We start from the raw sequence: 19,826 nt of genomic DNA, 5'->3' as shown, positions 1-19,826 counted from the left end.
TTTAAATATTAACGCCTATACAGCCATATTTACTGAGATACAGCCACCTCAAATATCAAACCTATCATCGTGTTTTCTCAACAAATTACTAAGGAAAATCAGTTGTAAAAAATGTAATAATAATTAAAATGAGCTAAACAATAAATGGATAATCAAAATAACATTATATCTATATTCCTCATATACTTAGAGACTACTATGCATGGTGCGTATATGGGCATATGTATGCTACTTATATAGGCATATGTATGGTACTTATATTGGCATATGAATGGTACTTATATGGGCAAGTATGGTACTTATAAGGGCATATGTATGGTAGTTAAAAGGATATATGTATGATAGATATAAAAACATATATATTGTTCTTATAAGGGCATAAGTATGGTACGTATTTTGGCATATGTATGTTGCTTATAAGAACTTTTGTATGGTACCTCAATGGGCATATATATTGTTCTTATATGGGCATATGTATGACACTTATATGGGCATGAGTATGGTACATATATGGATATGTATTTGGTACTTATGTACATACGTACCTCTATGGTACTTTAGTACCTTTTCCCTTAGAGAGACAGTCAACCTTATTTTATAGATATAGAAGATAGGCAATGATTAAATCAAGTAATAAAAACTTGACCAGCGGACGAATACAAACATGGGGTACATACAGTCCGCCGCCTGCAAAGAATCCGAGCCCGGGCGAAATCGTCATTTTTCACAAAACTCAAAATCAAAACCAGCCATAGAATCGTTTTGAAAATGGTACCATTGTGTTTACCACAGCAATTTACTTTTCTTTCTGTTAAGTCTTTCTTTGCTAATTTTAAATATTAACGCCTATACAGCCATATTTACTGAGATACAGCCACCTCAAATATCAAACCTATCATCGTGTTTTCTCAACAAATTACTAAGGAAAATCAGTTGTAAAAAATGTAATAATAATTAAAATGAGCTAAACAATAAATGGATAATCAAAATAACATTATATCTATATTCCTCATATACTTAGAGACTACTATGCATGGTGCGTATATGGGCATATGTATGCTACTTATATAGGCATATGTATGGTACTTATATTGGCATATGAATGGTACTTATATGGGCAAGTATGGTACTTATAAGGGCATATGTATGGTAGTTATAAGGGTATATGTATGATACTTATAAGAACATATGTATTGTTCTTATAAGGGCATAAGTATGGTACCTTTTTGGGCATATGTATGTTACTTATAAGAGCTTTTGTATGGTATCTCAATGGGCATATGTATTGTTCTTATATGGGCATATGTATGACACTTATATGGGATTGAGTATGGTACCTTTATGGGTATGTGTTTGGTACTTATGTACTTACGTACCTCTATGATACTTACGTACCTTTTACCTTACACAGACAGTCATCCGTATTTTATAGATATAGAAGATAGGCAATGATTAAATCAAGTAATAAAAACTTGACCAGCGGACGAAGACAAAGATGGGGTACATACAGCCCGCCGCCTGCAAAGAATCCCAGCCCAGGCGAAATCGTCATTATTCACAAAACTCAAAATCAAAACCAGCCATAGAATCGTTTTGAAAATGGTACCATTGTGTTTACCACAACAATTTACTTTTCTTTCTGTTAAGTCTTTCTTTGCTAATTTTAAATATTAACGCCTATACAGCCATATTTACTGAGATACAGCCACCTCAAATATCAAACCTATCATCGTGTTTTCTCAACAAATTACTAAGGAAAATGAGCTTTAAAAAATGTAATAATAATCAAAATGAGCTAAATAATAAATGGATAATCAAAATAACATTATATCAATATTCCTCATGTATTTAGAGACTACTATGCATGGTGCGTATATGGGCATATGTATGTTACTTATAAAGGCATTTGTATGGTACCTATATTGGCATATGAATGGTACTTATATGGGCATTTATGGTACTTATAAGGGCATATGTATGGTAGTTAAAAGGATATATGTATGATAGATATAAAAACATATATATTGTTCTTATAAGGGCATAAGTATGGTACGTATTTTGGCATATGTATGTTGCTTATAAGAACTTTTGTATGGTACCTCAATGGGCATATATATTGTTCTTATATGGGCATATGTATGACACTTATATGGGAATGAGTATGGTACATATATGGATATGTATTTGGTACTTATGTACATACGTACCTCTATGGTACTTTAGTACCTTTTACCTTAGACAGACAGTCAACCTTATTTTATAGATATAGAAGATAGGCAATGATTAAATCAAGTAATAAAAACTTGACCAGCGGACGAATACAAACATGGGGTACATACAGCCCGCCGCCTGCAAAGAATCCGAGCCCGGGCGAAATCGTCATTTTTCACAAAACTCAAAATCAAAACCAGCCATAGAATCGTTTTGAAAATGGTACCATTGTGTTTACCACAGCAATTTACTTTTCTTTCTGTTAAGTCTTTCTTTGCTAATTTTAAATATTAACGCCTATACAGCCATATTTACTGAGATACAGCCACCTCAAATATCAAACCTATCATCGTGTTTTCTCAACAAATTACTAAGGAAAATCAGTTGTAAAAAATGTAATAATAATTAAAATGAGCTAAACAATAAATGGATAATCAAAATAACATTATATCTATATTCCTCATATACTTAGAGACTACTATGCATGGTGCGTATATGGGCATATGTATGCTACTTATATAGGCATATGTATGGTACTTATATTGGCATATGAATGGTACTTATATGGGCAAGTATGGTACTTATAAGGGCATATGTATGGTAGTTAAAAGGATATATGTATGATAGATATAAAAACATATATATTGTTCTTATAAGGGCATAAGTATGGTACGTATTTTGGCATATGTATGTTGCTTATAAGAACTTTTGTATGGTACCTCAATGGGCATATATATTGTTCTTATATGGGCATATGTATGACACTTATATGGGCATGAGTATGGTACATATATGGATATGTATTTGGTACTTATGTACATACGTACCTCTATGGTACTTTAGTACCTTTTCCCTTAGAGAGACAGTCAACCTTATTTTATAGATATAGAAGATAGGCAATGATTAAATCAAGTAATAAAAACTTGACCAGCGGACGAATACAAACATGGGGTACATACAGTCCGCCGCCTGCAAAGAATCCGAGCCCGGGCGAAATCGTCATTTTTCACAAAACTCAAAATCAAAACCAGCCATAGAATCGTTTTGAAAATGGTACCATTGTGTTTACCACAGCAATTTACTTTTTTTCTGTTAAGTCTTTCTTTGCTAATTTTAAATATTAACGCCTATACAGCCATATTTACTGAGATACAGCCACCTCAAATATCAAACCTATCATCGTGTTTTCTCAACAAATTACTAAGGAAAATGAGCTTTAAAAAATGTAATAATAATCAAAATGAGCTAAATAATAAATGGATAATCAAAATAACATTATATCAATATTCCTCATGTATTTAGAGACTACTATGCATGGTGCGTATATGGGCATATGTATGCTACTTATAAAGGCATTTGTATGGTACCTATATTGGCATATGAATGGTACTTATATGGGCATTTATGGTACTTATAAGGGCATATGTATGGTAGTTAAAAGGATATATGTATGATAGATATAAAAACATATATATTGTTCTTATAAGGGCATAAGTATGGTACGTATTTTGGCATATGTATGTTGCTTATAAGAACTTTTGTATGGTACCTCAATGGGCATATATATTGTTCTTATATGGGCATATGTATGACACTTATATGGGCATGAGTATGGTACATATATGGATATGTATTTGGTACTTATGTACATACGTACCTCTATGGTACTTTAGTACCTTTTCCCTTAGAGAGACAGTCAACCTTATTTTATAGATATAGAAGATAGGCAATGATTAAATCAAGTAATAAAAACTTGACCAGCGGACGAATACAAAGATGGGGTACATACAGCCCGCCGCCTGCAAAGAATCCGAGCCCGGGCGAAATCGTCATTTTTCACAAAACTCAAAATCAAAACCAGCCATAGAATCGTTTTGAAAATGGTACCATTGTGTTTACCACAGCAATTTACTTTTCTTTCTGTTAAGTCTTTCTTTGCTAATTTTAAATATTAACGCCTATACAGCCATATTTACTGAGATACAGCCACCTCAAATATCAAACCTATCATCGTGTTTTCTCAACAAATTACTAAGGAAAATCAATTGTAAAAAATGTAATAATAATTAAAATGAGCTAAACAATAAATGGATAATCAAAATAACATTATATCTATATTCCTCATATACTTAGAGACTACTATGCATGGTGCGTATATGGGCATATGTATGCTACTTATATAGGCATATGTATGGTACTTATATTGGCATATGAATGGTACTTATATGGGCAAGTATGGTACTTATAAGGGCATATGTATGGTAGTTAAAAGGATATATGTATGATAGATATAAAAACATATATATTGTTCTTATAAGGGCATAAGTATGGTACGTATTTTGGCATATGTATGTTACTTATAAGAGTTTTTGTATGGTACCTCAATGGGCATATGAATTGTTCTTATATGGGTAAGGTAGTTAAAAGGTGTAAATTCATGATACATATACACATATATATGTATAAATGACGTCAGCCACTAGTTAGCCTATCCAGGGCCTCTTCTAGGCCAGTAGGTCGAGGATTCATCAAGTATTTAATGACCACATATATATGTTTTGCCAACATGCATGAGCGGAAACGTAGTCACATATAACTTATTTATTCAACACTTGTTTCCAGATATAAAATTGTAAATTATAACTTCAAGGGAATTCTCTTATAACATATAAACAAAAAAAAAAGAAACCATAACTCCCCCCCCCATCACCACCAAAAATAAAACGATCAATACGGTAGAAATACCTTTATTAATATATATATATATATATATATTTATATAATAAAAATACAAAAAACACCATTATGAATACAGAATATACAAAATGGCACAGACAGACATATACACACTCAATGGTGAGGGAATCCCCCCCCCAAAAAAAAACATACTTTCTAATAATACTTTCCATTTGTCACTTCTCAAAACGTTATTACATAAAATGGGTCCCTTGCATTTATTATCTAATTGAAGTAAAAACAAACAAACAAATGGTATGCATAAAAAAAAATTGAAAACACACTTTTACGTTTTCAATATTATGTACACACGAAGACAGAGCTATTCCATCCCTTTGTGTGTATTTTACATCAATAAACTTATTTCAATTTCAATTTCAAAGACAAGAGCAGCGAGTGAAGGGTTTGATGAGGTGCTCTTTGAGCGGTTAAGCACGGCGGACTCTGCCATCTGATTGGCTGAGGGAGACCGTTCCCGACGCTCCGAGGGCGTCCTTTGTTAAGGAATCATCGTATGTGAAGCTGTGGATTTATGCTGAAGTGTGACAGATTCAGTTACAAAATCAGAGGCGTCTGACAGCTTCACACACCCACTAGAGGTGTGAGACAGCTTCACCCACCCACTAGAGGCGTGAGACAGCTTCACACACCCACTAGAGGCGTGAGACAGCTTCACACACCCACTAGAGGCGTGAGACAGCTTCACACACCCACTAGAGGCGTGAGACAGCTTCACACACCCACTAGAGGCGTCTGACAGCTTCCCACACCCACTAGAGACATGTGACAGCTTCACACACATCCACCAATGACGTGAGACAGCTTCACACACACCCACCCGAGTCGTCTTACAGCTTCAGACTCACTGCTCAGGTCATCATGGCTTCTTCTCTATCCTGCAGAGACTATCCACCAGTGAATTGATCATGGCTAAACACTTATTTTCTTGTTCAAAGACATGTCAAAGATAGTCTTTGAACATGACAAAGACTATCACAAGAAATAGCTCGATACTTTGTTTACATTTGATTTTTATATTTTACAACGATCATGAAAACACTGATCCAAATATGCGGGAAAAAAGACACATTGAAAAATTAGAGAATGCTGAACGCGTTTTTGGCCAGAATAGAGATCACATAATCTTGCTCTGATGACGGGCTAACTGGCCGAAAACGCGTTCAGGATTCTCTAATTTTTCAATGTGTCTTTTCCGCACACACACATATATTTATTTATTTATTTATTTATGCATATACAAGAATGTACATAAGGAATGTGAGGATACAAATATGGTAATTACAGTCTTGTAAAGCCACTAGCACGCGCTTATATATGTATATATATGTATATATACATATGTATATATGTATTTATATATATTTATATATAAAATATATATAAATACGTATATGTATGTATATATGTATATATGTATTTATATATAAAATAATACTAATAATAATAATTAGAAAGGTGAAAACTAAACTGAAGAATAACATCCCCAAAGATCACATTAAAGCTATGGAATAATGAATAAATATGATACATGTATAAATAACAAAAAAACAAGAGTGAACAGAATGAAAAGATGAATGAATCTAAAACCATTAAATTAACGATAATTAAAGAGTGTACAATTGTGAATAACTGAGATTTCTAAGTACATTAAAACATTCCTGTACATTATGTACAGGACTCCCACGTACATAATAGTACAGTACAAGTACATAACAGTACAGATGACAGGCTCGATGTAATTTCTTATTTACAAAAAAAAAAATTGAGTGCTTAGAAGCATTTATTAAATTTACACCTTTAAGTACCAAAATCAGCCACCACTGTATTATTTTAAATCCTGTATTTTTAAATACAAATTATTAATGTTTTCATTATTACTAACCAAGAAATTTTGTAACGAAATACAGGTATTATATTCCTAAGAATGTTGCATAGACCGCCATATGTTTCATTTTGAAGAACAGCTATATGATGAATGTACCTGTAGGTCAGGTATTGTAGTTTCTCTATCCCCCAGCGCTTAGAGTTCGCATATTCACTCAGAATATGCTTAAAAACGCTATAGTGAACACACTCATTATTCTCTCGGGAGATAATTTGAATAATTTCCTCTTTAAGCACTATAGTCAAAAAGTACTACATATACGCTCTGATCTCTTATATTTACTGTATATGTAGATAATAACATTTATACAGTTTTACTATGTACAAACACATTTTTTTTCATTTAAATTATTTTTGTTTAATTTGTTGATTATAAAACAGTTAACTTTTCCAAGGTTTAGTGGTTTTTTTGTACTTGTGGCTGTGAGACCCTCGTAAGATGCACTCACGTTCCTCAAGACAGTGAGGAGTTATGACTATTACAAAAAAGGTAATTAAACAGCCCTTTAAGAATTGCAAGTCAGTAATTATCATATTCTAATGTCATTACTTATTGACGATAAGTACTTTTTTAACCATTATTTCAACACAAAATATTAATCTACTTTGGAACGAAATCTCGAAAAATGTATGTTTTTGTCATCTAATACGTCGTATTATTTTTGTTAACAAAATCGACGTTTTCTATATGCATCGGCCGCCATAGCTTAGGTTGGGTTGCTTGGGTTCTTTCGTTTCTGATTAGGCCCAATAATTACCTTTCTTTTACGGTGTGGCAAATATGGCGGGAACTGGCTCAGTGGGGCGGGAACTGGGGGCCCGCTCACGTATTCCTATCAGTATCTGACAGCCACAGCAGCCTCAAATATGCCATTACATCATTCCCACTAAAAATCTATTACAGATAAAACATTTTGAAACCGAATACGCTGTATATAAAACATATATGTATATGCGTATGTTGTTATATACAGGAGGTTAGTATAATACATAAGTGTTAGAAGGAGCATATGCTTGTAATTTACATTTGCAGTGTGGGGCGTCCTTCTGGGCCAATCACAACGCATTATGGTACAGGGGTTTATGTACACTGTACAAGGGGGGGGGCGGAGGGGTGGTGCACGGGGTAATTGCCCCCTGTGGGATAAAGATTGTGGTGGTTACCCCTTTGGGACTGAGCTTGTGGGGATGAGGGTGATTAAGGGCGATTAGTGGTACAGACTCACAGTGGTGATTGGGTGCTGCATGACTCTCCGTGAGGGTGGGAAGAGAAGCTTCGTCTCGTCGTAGCTCAATAATGCTAGTGAGAGACCTTTGTAACATGTTTCATTCACTGGACACTGTGGCGGCAAATACCAATTTAAGATGATAACTATTATCTCAAGATGCAACTGTTTCAATGTGCACTCGCCAGAGACACTCGGGACAGTTGGGAGGGTGTGTGGGCGGCCGTGCCAAGTGGAATTGTGACGCGAATAAGGCGGGTTATTATAAGAGAAAAGGGGAAGGGATGTCAGTGCCAAGATTGGTACCTTGATCCTCACCCACGCACCCCCCCTCAGCCGTCTAAGTGACCACAACGCCCTTCTGAACACAGGGTCCCCCTCGGCCCTCGAGCAGCGCCGGCCACAGGTAGGTCTTGATGCCGTCGCTCTCGGGGTCGGCGGTATGGAAGCGGACGTGGTATTCCTTCCTGTAGGTGCGGGTCTCGTAGTCTATGAGGTAGGGCGGCGTCTGGTTGTTGAGGCCCCACGCCAGGCGCACGCAGTCCTTGATGTACTGCAGGAGGCCCTCGCACGTCTTGAGGGCCGGGTAGTCGTACAGAGTAGCCCAGATTTGCTGACACACCTCCTGAAGGGCGGGAGAGAGATAAGAGATGGGCATATTATGGGTGGAAGAGATAAAGAGTCGGGAGGACAGGGAATGGGCGGGAGAATGAGGCGTTGGAAATACTCTTCAGGTTCTCGTTTTCTTTGTGTCTGTCTCTATTTGACCCTATACTCGTCTAAAGTCCATTACATCTCTTTTTCTGTTTTGCCTGTCGATATGTATATTACATGGATATATTGTGGCTCCAGGTATAGTACTTGCCTTACCTATAATGAAGATAAGTACACACACATACACTATTATAACTCTTGACGTTCACAGCAGCTTTACACAACAGTTCTAAAGACCATTCACACCTTGACTGACTCGCATTTGAACGTGTTCTATCAACAGATGTACGAAACCTAATCAACACAAAGACACAATCAAAACACTGGAAATTTATAGAAACAAAAAGTACAAATACCATTGTTTTAAAATGTATAATATTAAATAATTTAAGCAAATGCCAATAACACCCCAAATAAGACTTGACTCACTTCCACGTTCTTGGTGAGGTCGTGTTTGTCAATGTTCGCTGTGACGAAGGCGGAGACGCCGAGCTCGAGGGCATGGGCATGCTCGTCATAGGCGAGGTGATCGTGGTGGGCCTCGCCTGCGGGTAGAGGGGGAGGTGGGGGTATCTGGAGCACCCGGCGGACCTCCTCCCGCAGGGCCTGAGCCGAAGTCGACGCCGAACGGAAGGCCAGCTGGCGACGCGAGGAGAGAGCAGACGGCCACAATGAGTGTTTGGATTTGTCAGGGATATAAGGATAAGTTGTATTATATTGCATATCATTTTACAGTGTCTTTAGCAGGTCAATATGGTCATTTAGGACTCAATTTTCTGTGTGTGTGTGTGTGTGTGTGTGTGTGTGTGTGTGTGTGTGTGTGTGTGTGTGTGTGTGTGTGTGTGTGTGTGTGTGTGTGTGTGTACTCGCCTAGTTGTGCTTGCGGGGGTTGAGCTGTGGCTCTTTGGTCCCGCCTCTCAACTGTCAATCAACTAGTGTACAGGTTCCTGAGCCTACTGGGCTCTATCATATCTACATTTAAAACTGTGTATGGAGTCTGCCTCCACCACATCACTGTGTGTGTGTGTGTGTGTGTGTGTGTGTGTGTGTGTGTGTGTGTGTGTGTGTGTGTGTGTGTGTGTGTGTGTGTGTGTGTGTGTGTGTCTTTATTTACACAAACATGCGTTTGTTTGTGTAAATGCCCTTCAACTTCTAGTGTGTGGTCTGGTCAACATACTTCAGCGACTGTTGGAGTGTTTTAGCAGTGTATTGCTAAGTGCCAAAAATGAAGCTCGTTGCCCCGCAAAAGAGTTATCGTTGCAAAAAGAAAGAAGTGCTTGGGGGACTCACCACCACTACGCTGAAGAGGAGCTTCGACTTGAGTTCTTCGGCGTTCCTGAGGTCCGGGAGGGCGTCGAGGGCGTCCAGGGTGTCCACTCTGGCCTGAGCGTAGAGGTTGCCGTAGCGACGCACGAGGGCCGAGGGTCGACGCTCTCCAAGGCTCAGGTTCTCCACGCGACCGTTGCCTCGTTCCACGCCTCTGGAGGCCCGGTCTCCAAGTCTGTGTGTACACATCTTCAGTTGGGAAGGCAGGGAGGGAATTATCAGGAGGGGGGGGGGGGAACCGCCAAGACATTACGACTATGTAGCACTGGGAAGGGAAAGGGGGGTCAGGATATAAGGATTTGGGATGGCACAAGGGGAAAGGAATGGTGCTCAACCACTTGGACGGTCGGGGGATTGAACGCCGACCTGCATGAAGCGAGGCCGTCGCTCTACCGTCCACCCCTCCAAGTGGTTGGCCACTGAGAACATTATATCTTCACAGATCACGATATTCACACGTCATAATATTCACCCGGCTTTAGTTAAGAGTTCTACCAATTTGCATACCTGTTAAGGGATCAAGCTGCTTGTGATGGCTTCTATCTTTGACTAGACCAATTACGAGGATAACTTTTGGGTCAATGTGAGGGTATCGAACCCGCGCACCCCGGGTCACCCTAGACATCAGGTCAAACCCATCGCATTGTGCCAAAAGATTTCCTCATAAATGTTGATTATGAGGGTTTTTTAAAGATTTTTAAAGATTTTTAAAGTTTTTTTTAAAGATTTCCTCATAAATGTTGATTATGAGAACATTGTGAGTTCACTCTACCTAGACAAACTACCACACTAGACTGTAAAAACTATACCATATCATAATTCTTCAACAATTTCTATTAAACGAAACATTACGCACGAAACATGCGCCTTGGAGAGAGGGGGACTTGCTGCATGGGTAACAGCTTCTCCCCCCCGAATCAACCTACCCTGGCATTGCGCCCTGGTGAGGCCACTCCAGACCGACAACCAGAGCGCAACTCCATAGTCTCCTGAGACTGTTGGATGCCTACTACGCTGAAAGATCAAACTGCTTCGTAATTGTGAACTCTAAAGTTAGTAATCACTGGTGGCTGTACCTATTGTCTCTCTGTGTGTGTGCTAGAGTGACACAGACGCCGCTCTTAACACACAATGCATCTCCCTGTGTTCTTGGAAACTCCTTTGACGTCTTCTGAGTAATGATCTTTCTTGGATGTTGTCATCTGTGTCCACTTGCATTACCAGCTCTAAAACATGCAAACCCACTAACTACCACTAACTACCTGTTCTCTGTACACCTGAAGACGTTCTCACCCGTTCTCTGTACACCTGAAGACGTTCTCACCTGTTCTCTGTACACCTGAAGATGTTCTCACCTGTTCTCTGTACACCTGAAGACATTCTCACATGTTCTCTGTACACCTGAAGACGTTCTCACCTGTTCTCTGTACACCTGAAGACATTCTCACATGTTCTCTGTACACCTGAAGACGTTCTCACCTGTTCTCTGTACACCTGAAGATGTTCTCACCTGTTCTCTGTACACCTGAAGATGTTCTCACCTGTTCTCTCTACACCTGAAGACGTTCTCACGTGTTCTCTGTACACCTGAAGACGTTCTCACCTGTTCTCTGTACACCTGAAGACGTTCTCACCTGTTCTCTGTACACCTGAAGACGTTCTCACCTGTTCTCTGTACACCTGAAGACGTTCTCACCTGTTCTCTGTACACCTGAAGACGTTCTCAACTATTCTCTGTACACCTGAAGACGTTTTATCTTCCCATGACTATTGACTACTGATATCCCGCCTGTAAAGCCTTATCTCCCACCTTGCTTATTCACGCAGCTAAAATATGCGTGCATTACTCCAATGAAAGGGCTTTACACTATCTTATTCTTCATTTGTACTACAACTACCGTGAATTTCCAGTCAATTTTCCCTAAAGTATTTCATCACCGAGTATTCAAAAATCATCTATGGTCAAGTATCGACATCTCCTCCTCTTCCATCCTTCTCCTCTTCCTCTTCCTACCTCTTCCCGTTCCTCCTCTTCCCTCCTCTGGCTAAAGCCTTACCAAGTCTATTCAAAAGGACCTTCGCTGTAATCTACTACATACAAACACACGCATATCGCCTGTCCTCTTTCAGCGCGAAGATACAGACCTCTCCTTCAACCTCTTCTCCCTCTCCTGCATGTGTAGGATGGTCTGCCTGGCCTTGGTCACCTCCGCCCGGAGGGTCTCCACCTCCTGACGCAGGGCAGCAGACTCGCGGGCTCCTGTAGACGGCGTAGGGAAGTTAGTAATTACCTAAGGAAAGTGCCAAGCCTGGAACAGTAGTATTCAGGTGGTGGTGACTTGGCCGTCCGCAGGCTTGGAGAGATTGGGGTCAGCGCCCTTAGGAGAAACAAAGTGCAAATATTGTGGCCGGCCAAATGAACAGTTTTCTAAAGCAGCAATACTTAACTCGGCCCAGCAAGCTAAGGAAACACAGAAGAATAAGACTATCATTAGGAGACACAGCCAAGAGCTCTGGACCCAGATTCACGAAGCAGTTACGCAAGTACTTACGAACGTGTACATCTTTCCTCAATCTCTGACGGCTTTGGTTACGTTTATTAAACAGTTTACAAGCATGAAAACTTGCCAATCAACTGTTGTTATTGTTATAAACAGCCTCCTGGTGCTTCGGAGCTCATTAACTGTTTAATAATGGTAAACAAAGCCGCCAAAGATTGAGAAAAGATGGACAGGTTCGCAAGTACTTGCGTAACTGCTTCGTGAATCTGGCCCCAGATGTTCACAACTTAACGCTAATATCACTAATCCCCGTCACGTAAATGCCACAAATAGCTTAGATATCTCTGACTAAACACCTTTTGAATACAAATCCTGTGTTTATGTACATATGAGGTAGAGGAAACTCCCCAAAAAAAACGAAACACTGACCTGGGGCAACTGGCAGCTCGTGGCCCTTCCCGCACCGGACACCCGACGCCACTCCTGACGACGACGACGATGACGACGCAGACGCACAGGACGACGCACACGACGCCTCGCCGCTTTTCCTGGAGCCCTCTGGCGTGGGGGAGTCACTCTTGGGGTCCCCGACCCCGCTCCCTTGGCTCTGGGTGTCTGAGGACCTGAGGGGGAGGGAGGGAGGGAGAGAGGAGGAGACTGTCAGACGGGGAAATGGGGGGAAGGGGGTTCAGGGGGGAAGGGAAAATGGGACTCGAAGAGATGTAGGAAGGGGGAAGGGAAGGGAACTATCAAGATAAAACACCAAGCCATTACAACTATATAGCACTGGGAACAGGTCAGGATCAAGATTTGGGATGGGACGGGGGAAAGGAATGATCCCTAACCACTTGGACGGTCGGGGATTGAACCCCGACCTGCATGACGCGAGACCGTTTCTCTACCGTCCAGCCCAAGTGGCTGGGTGGGGAGGAAGTTCGAACGAGGGTAGAGGAAGGGTGTTGAAGGGACGGAGTAAGCGAGTTCGAAGAAAATGGGGAGTTCGAAGGTCATTGGTCGGTGTCAGCGTCGCAGGGAATGGGTTCGAGGTGGTGGCATCAAAACACAGTGATAACACGAACTTATTTAACTTCAACATACGCCATGATTTATGCGCATTAATTAGATCACAAACATGCACAAAGAAATCATCTTAATGTAATGTACCAGTGAGAACATGAGTAGGAGCTCTGAGGAGAGAGGAGAAGGAGGAGTCGAACCCACACACACACACACCGGGTACTCCCAAGTCTAAGGTCTGAGAGGCCTGTGTCTGAAAGCACCCCCCCCCCCGTGTGTGTGTGTGTGTGTGTGTGTGTGTGTGTGTGTGTGTGAGTGTGTAATTACCTAAGTGTAGTTACAGGATGAGAGCTACGCTCGTGGTGTCCCGTCTTCCCAGCACTCTTTGTCATATAACGTGTGTGTGTGTGTGTGCAGGTTCCAATCCTCCTCATAGATCCTACCGGCTCTCTCAGATCACAAACATTCTTGCCGACAGGTCGAGAAAAAGTTGCAGTGAGTGGAAGACTCAGGTGTGTGTGTGTGTGTGTGTGTGTGTGTGTGTGTGTGTGTGTGTGTGTGTGTGTGTGTGTGTGTGTGTGTGTGTAGCATATGTGTGGTGTCAGATGTTTGGCAGTTGTTGAATCAGCCGGTCCACAGCCTAGACTCGTCTTAGTGACCACATCAGCGTCAAAACACAAGTGTAATAGACTGTTGTAGACGTGGATAGACTAAGACAGATTTCAAAATAAAAAATTCGCAACAGAAAGAGACAGTGGGAGCAAGAGGGAAGAAAGACGGTACAGGAGAGTGAAATGGGGAAACAAAAAACATTGACAGGTAAAGAGACGAGCAAAAAGCATGAAATGTGCAGGCGATGAGTCACAATAACGTGGCTGAAGTATGTTGACCAGACCACACACTAGAAATTGAAGGGACGACGACGTTTCGGTCCGTCCTGGACCATTCTCAAGTCGATTGTGAATGGTCCAGGACGGACCGAAACGTCGTCGTCCCTTCAATTTCTAGTGTGTGGTCTGGTCAAAAAGCATGAAATGTATCTGTATAATAAGATTAAGGAGGAGAAATAAATTCCAAGATGCCTTACCCGGTGGAGACGCGAGAGGAGGCGGAGACATGGCATGCGGTAGTGAAGGGCAGGGAACTCCTCTGTCCCACACGCGCCCTGTCCCGTACTGTGGGAGAGACAAGAGGTTAGGGAAGGGATGGATTGATTGATTGATGATTGATGAAGATTAAGCCACCCAAGAGGTGGCACGGGCATGAATAGCCCGTATGTGGTGGCCCTTTCGAGCCATTACCAGTATCAAAAGATGATACTGGAGATCTGTGGAGGCGCAACTGCACCCTGCGTGACGGGAGATGTCTCCCGGACCAAATGGTGACCAAATGGTGACCAAATGGTGGAAGGGATGGTTGTGGAAGGGGTTTATGACGTCGGTGGGTGTGAGGGGGAAAGATAGGGTGATGTTGGGTGAAGGTGGGTGATATCTCACCCTTCTACGCTCTTAAGATATCCTCTAAGACACGCTCTACAAAGACTCAACCTCTCCAGGTTTTAGCAGAGACCAAAAAAAGGGGGGGAGACATGATTACAAAGTCCCAGATATCTCAGGGAACTGACAGAGCCAGAAACCAAGGTTTAACATAAGAAATGTATGGAAGTTAGAGGCACAGAATGAGCCAGAGAGATGTCAAGAACCGGTTCCTTAACGCAAGAGTCACAGGTAATTGCTAAGGAACCGCCACAAGAAGAGATGAATTCTTTTCATCATCTTCATCTCAGGTGATGAGGCTTCAAGAGGGACACACGATACGAGAATTCAAAAGTCCGTGAATTAACTGATCGCAAGCTGGAGAGGCAGGGGCGAGGAGCTAAAGCTCAACCCTACAAGCACAAGGGGTGAGAACATCTATAAACGAATCAAATACTCCATAGCAGCAGGATCTATAAACGCCTGGACCGTCGTCAACATCATGACGTCAAATAAAAAACAAAATTTGATCTCTTTATTTCCCTTATAGCTTGGGTCGAGTTAGGGCAGCGATGACGTAGTCACGTGCACACTTTCCTCAGGTCTTAGACCCTAATGGCATGATGTACCTGGTTTAACGGGCCTGGTCAAGACCCTTGTAGTCTTCTGGCCATTCAAGACGTCGTCGTTGTGAGTTATGGCATTATCATCTACTTCCTTTCTCTTCTCTTTATCATCTACTTCCTTCCTCTTCTCTATATCCTCGTCTCCTGCTCCTTCTTCACCGGCCTCTTCCTTCACACTGCGTCCATCTACGACCGAGGTTCCCTTGCCATTTCTCCATCCTTTCTTATCGCAGGCATCTTGAGGGCAGAGGGGCTCCCGGCGGAGGAGGTCTGAGGGTATGTCGGAGAGGGAGACGGAGAACTTGGAGAGGAAGGTAGAGGGGGAAGATGAGGGGGAGAGAGGGGAGAGAGGCGGTCTCCGTCGACGAGGGGAAAACACGGCCAGTTGTCGACTGAACATGACTGTCTTGATGAAAATTTTAGCCACCCAAGAGGTGGCACGGGCATGAATAACCCCGTAAGAGGTAGACAGTCTTAATATTTTTTTCTTCACTTTTTTTATAGCACTGGTGAGACGATGGTTTGTTTGAGGACGTCTTCCCTACCCCTCCCTGGCACTATATGGCACTATTGCACCCGTTGTTTACATAATAGTGGCACTTGGGAGCCGGTCGGCCGAGCGGAAAGCACGCTGGACTTGTGATCCTGTGGTCCTGGGTTCGATCCCAGGCGCCGGCGAGAAACAATGGGCAGAGTTTCTTTCATCCTATGCCCCTGTTACCTAGCAGTAAAATAGGTACCTGGGTGTTCGTCAGCTGTCACGGGCTGCTTCCTGGGGGTGGAGGCCTGGTCGAGGACCGGGCCGCGGGGACACTAAAAAGCCCCGAAATCATCTCAAGATAACCTCAAGACTGTTGCTGCTGGTGGAGTCGAGGAGAGAGAGTACATCTGTGTTTAAGGCTTCGAGTGTGTTATCTTGCTCTCTGTTATCTTGCTCTCTGTTATCCTGCTCTCTGTTATCCTGCTCTGTTATCCTGCTCTCTGTTATCCTGCTCTGTTATCTTGCTCTCTGTTATCTTGCTCTCTGTTATCCTGCTCTCTGTTATCCTGCTCTGTTATCTTGCTCTGTTATCCTGCTCTCTGTTATCCTGCTCTGTTATCTTGCTCTCTGCTATCTTGCTCTCTGTTATCTTGCTCACCCACCAGCCTATAGTGGCCTGCACAGGCCCTGTCCACCTCGTGTGTATCAATGACAGTAGTAGTGCACAGTAATCATGACCAAAACCAGCAACACCACCACGCACAGGCTGCTCAGGAGCACAATACACAATACGCACACGAAGTTGTAATCTGCACGCACCGTCCCCATCATTCTAACACCGTGCGTTACCCCCTAGCCATCACTGTGCGCGCTGTAGCAGAAGCGTTCACAGTAGCAGTGTAACCACAGGCTTTGTGGGTGGGTGGTTGCACCACCCTTGAGCACAGCACAGGTAAGCGACGCGCGGGCAAGACTGCTATTTCCATCCGACTTGAAGTGACTGGAATTGCACTTGAAAGTAATATATATCTCTCCTGAGGTGCTTACACACCCCCCCCCCCCCTCTAGGTCAAGACTGGAGGTGTTATGTGGTCTTTGCCATGTGTTGGGTGGTCTCTGTAGCTCGTATGAAGATCACTTTTGTGGTTACGACAGGCTGAGGACTCGAGGCACAGTGCCAGCCATTACACCGACCAGTTATACACCAAACATCTGACTACTTGGCATTGAGTGCCATGTAAATATATACATTCACCCACCCCCCCTGTGTGTGGCACTTGTTTTGTATTACCTACACTATTAAATTGACTTTGTATATGTAAACACAAGTACGCGTGTATATATATGTATATGAATATACATCCTGTATGGAGATGTATACGTATATATGGTTGAAAGTGTATTTTAATGCTGTGAAAGAAGCAAATAATGAAAGCAAGGACCTGAGAGGTGAAATTCAATCAGGGGGGCGTGTGGCGGGAGCCCCCCCCCCCAAGCCTCCCCCACACACACAGCCAAGCCCCAACACGTCATACACCTATATACACCACACACACACATACACACACACATATTATATATATATCCCCTTACAATATACACAGTACAGATATCTGCTGGAGGAATATATATTAATGGTTATATTATCTAGTATTCCTGATAAATGCAGTCCCTGGTGGCGTAGTGGCTGGCCACACACACACACACACACACACACACACACACACACACACACACACACACACACACTTGTTGATTGACGGTTGAGAGGCGGGACCAAAGAGCCAGAGCTCAACCCCCGCAAACACAACTAGGTGAGTACACACACACACACACACACACACACAGACACACACACACACACACACACACACACACACACACACACACACACACACACACACACACAGGGGCCTCGTAGCCTGGTGGATAGCGCGCAGGACTCGTAATTCTGTGGCGCGGGTTCGATTCCCGCACGAGGCAGAAACAAATGGGCAAAGTTTCTTTCACCCTAAGTGCCCCTGTTACCTAGCAGTAAATAGGTACCTGGGAGTTAGTCAGCTGTCACGGGCTGCTTCCTGGGGTGTGTGTGTGTGGTGTGGGGAAAAAAATAGTAGTTAGTAAGCAGTTGATTGACAGTTGAGAGGCGGGCCGAAAGAGCAAAGCTCAACCCCCGCAAAAACACAACTAGTAAACACACACACACACACACACTCGCCTCGCCACAGATTGGATATGGGTTCGAGTCCTGGGGCCAGTTATAGGATTGGTATGGGCGCCAATCCTCTAACTGATCGCCGACTGTTTGCCTAACAGTAATTGCTTCTGAACCGACTCGGTTCCTGTTACCTTGAGTTATAGGAAGGTGGGGGGGGGGGGGGAGGGAGAATCGTTTATAGCCTGTTAACAGGAGTCAGAAGTCGTGGCGTGCTCCTATATACCCCCCCCCCCTACCAATCAGACGAGAGAGAGAGATCTTCATGAGGTTATCTTGAGATGATTTCGGGGCTTTAGTGTCCCCGCGGCCCGGTCCTCGACCAGGCCTCCACCCCCAGGAAGCAGCCCGTGACAGCTGACTAACTCCCAGGTACCTATTTACTGCTAGGTAACAGGGGCATTCCGGGTGAAAGAAACTTTGCCCATTTGTTTCTGCCTCGTGCGGGAATCGAACCCGCGCCACAGAATTACGAGTCCTGCGCGCTATCCACCAGGCTACGAGGCCCTACAGAGATGGAGGAAATCAGATAGAGATGGAAGCGACCAGCCTGCCAGTGGCGCCATCTCCGGCGTGTGTGATTACCCCGCGCCGACCTAGTGGTCTTCGTTTTTACACTGCACCTCCGGTAAGTGGAAATGTTGTGGATGGGCCGGTCCCCCACACGCGATGGTGGGGGGGGGGGGGGGGGGTGCAGGAGGGCGGGTGGGGCGGGGGCAGTGGGGGGGGGGAGGAGTGTGACGAAGGGAGGGGTGGGAGGGATAGGAATGAAGGGAAGGGATGGGAAGGATGGGGACCTTATTGCGTCCCTATTGGTTGCTTATGGGGGTGCCTATAGGGGGGGGGGGTTATGGGGTTACTGAAGGGGGGGAGGCCTGTGGGGTACTTCAGTGTCGGCGTTATCTATATAATGGATCCTGTAGCATAGTAGCCTACGTCCTAAACTTTTAAGCGAGAGACCCGGGTTCAATCCTCAGGTAAGACAGAAACGGGTTCATTTTCGCTCCCATGCCTCTGTTCACCTAGCAGTAAATAGCTACTCGAGAGTTACAGGCGACGGTTGTGGGGTTGTCTCCTGGAGAAAAAGAGGATTAGCTGGCCTATGGCTCTATGCTAGGGAGAGAGAGAGGTAGGGACTAATTCCTATCCCCAACAATGGGAATTAAATGAAACCCGGCAAAAGATTGAGGCAGACTTCCTACACCAGTCGCCGGGGTTGTGAGAGGCGGGGCTAGAGAGCTAGAGCACGTCCAGGTGCCTACCAACTCTTACTTTAGCATGAACTTGGTCGTCCTGTTGAAAGTTTAATAATAAGTCTCTTACAGAGTGACACACACACACACACACACACACACACACACACACACACACACACACACACACACACACACAC

The 19,826-nt window shown here is 43.1% G+C and overlaps 2 protein-coding genes across 2 annotated transcripts in view; one reads left to right on the top strand and one right to left on the bottom strand.

Moving 5' to 3' along the window:
- LOC123769368 (LIM/homeobox protein arrowhead) overlaps nucleotides 1-19,826 on the top strand; it is a gene marked incomplete in the record, with an annotated part of 163,112 nt that overhangs the window by 48,447 nt on the left and 94,839 nt on the right.
- LOC123769176 (uncharacterized) overlaps nucleotides 4,943-19,826 on the bottom strand; it is a 60,689-nt gene continuing 45,805 nt past the window's right edge. The window contains exons 4-9 of the mRNA XM_069310181.1: nucleotides 14,724-14,811; nucleotides 13,049-13,242; nucleotides 12,264-12,378; nucleotides 10,083-10,293; nucleotides 9,222-9,431; nucleotides 4,943-8,703 (exon numbers count right to left, since the gene is read on the bottom strand). Coding sequence (XP_069166282.1) covers nucleotides 8,419-8,703; nucleotides 9,222-9,431; nucleotides 10,083-10,293; nucleotides 12,264-12,378; nucleotides 13,049-13,242; nucleotides 14,724-14,811 — 1,103 coding nt within the window. The 3' untranslated portion in view covers nucleotides 4,943-8,418. The remainder of the gene's footprint in view (nucleotides 8,704-9,221; nucleotides 9,432-10,082; nucleotides 10,294-12,263; nucleotides 12,379-13,048; nucleotides 13,243-14,723; nucleotides 14,812-19,826) is intronic.

The sequence above is a fragment of the Procambarus clarkii genome, chromosome 66 (assembly GCF_040958095.1).
Source record: "Procambarus clarkii isolate CNS0578487 chromosome 66, FALCON_Pclarkii_2.0, whole genome shotgun sequence".
Taxonomy (NCBI): domain Eukaryota; kingdom Metazoa; phylum Arthropoda; class Malacostraca; order Decapoda; family Cambaridae; genus Procambarus; species Procambarus clarkii.
The sequence above is the reverse complement of the archived record's forward strand: the minus strand, read 5'-3'. Positions and strand labels throughout refer to the sequence as shown.